Source organism: Bison bison, unplaced genomic scaffold (genome assembly GCF_000754665.1).
Source record: "Bison bison bison isolate TAMUID 2011002044 unplaced genomic scaffold, Bison_UMD1.0 scf7180017854952, whole genome shotgun sequence".
NCBI classification, from domain to species: domain Eukaryota; kingdom Metazoa; phylum Chordata; class Mammalia; order Artiodactyla; family Bovidae; genus Bison; species Bison bison.
This window is the reverse complement of record NW_011485525.1, coordinates 15,145-16,234: the sequence shown is the minus strand read 5'-3', so window position 1 is coordinate 16,234 and position 1,090 is coordinate 15,145. Positions and strand designations below refer to the sequence as shown.

At 33.2% G+C, this 1,090-nt stretch overlaps 1 protein-coding gene across 1 annotated transcript in view; it reads left to right on the top strand.

Moving 5' to 3' along the window:
* Positions 1 to 1,090, top strand: part of PIH1D3 (PIH1 domain containing 3) — a 17,517-nt gene that overhangs the window by 13,365 nt on the left and 3,062 nt on the right. The window contains exon 4 of the mRNA XM_010857746.1: positions 1,065 to 1,088. Within this exon, the coding sequence (XP_010856048.1) occupies positions 1,065 to 1,088 (24 nt within the window). The remainder of the gene's footprint in view (positions 1 to 1,064; positions 1,089 to 1,090) is intronic.

The following is a 1,090-nucleotide window of genomic DNA, read 5'->3' as shown; positions in this document are numbered from 1 at the left end:
CTGCACCTAATGTGAGTTGCCATTTGCTGCCCCAATAGTTGGAACAAATTCAAGCTAGGATTTTGCATGCTTATTTACTTTTAAACATTCGAATATGACATGTAGAAACCCAGGAATATGCTCAGTTTGACATAAAAGACAAGTAAAAGACATTTTCTTTAGAGCTCACGTCTACATGAGTAAAATACTGGATTAAAAACGATCATTGTCTCAACTGTTTTCAATTTCTTTCACTGATAGAATTTTTAAAGAATTATATCAGGCTTGCATGCAGTTCAGTTGCTCAGTCATGTCTGACTCTTTGCGACCCCAAGGACTGCAGCATGCCAAGCTTCCCTGTCCATCACCAACTCCTGGAGCTTGCTCAAACTCATGTCCATTGAGTTGGTGATGCCATCCAACCATCTCATCCTCTGTTGTCCCCTTCTCCTGCCTTCAATAATATAGCTTAGTACAAGATAAAATATTTCTACCCAAATCATCTTGATTGCATGTTTGGTTTGTTCTTTGATGTAAAAATATTTTACATATGATCCTACTTGTTTCTGTAAAACAGTGTAATATTTCTTTGCACATATGTTGTGCAATATATTATCTATAATATATATTTAATATTCAATGTTATTTTATGTACTAAATATTTATATATTATATGTTTTATATGTGTATATACACGTATATGTATGTGTACATATATATTTGTAGATATAGAGAGATATGTGTATATACACATATACAGAGAGAGACTAGGAAGATATACACCAGAATGCTATCATTGACTAACATGAGTGGTTGGATCATAGATTATAGATTATTTTATTTTCTTCTTTTTTGCTTATATATCTTTTCCAAATTTTCTACATCAGCGTATTGGTTGTGTGTTAATTAAAAACTTTAAGTCAATTGTTACTAATTTAGCTTCCTTTGACCAAAAAACAAGCTAGTGATTACAAATAGAAAATGTTTCACTTCAGTGATCCCAAACTTAATGTGAAGAAGGACAGGGGGAATTTCAAGGAGTAAAAGGGGCAGGAGGTTCAGTGTTATCTCCCCTTTCTTCACAGTCATCCCTCAAACTAGTAGTGAAAAT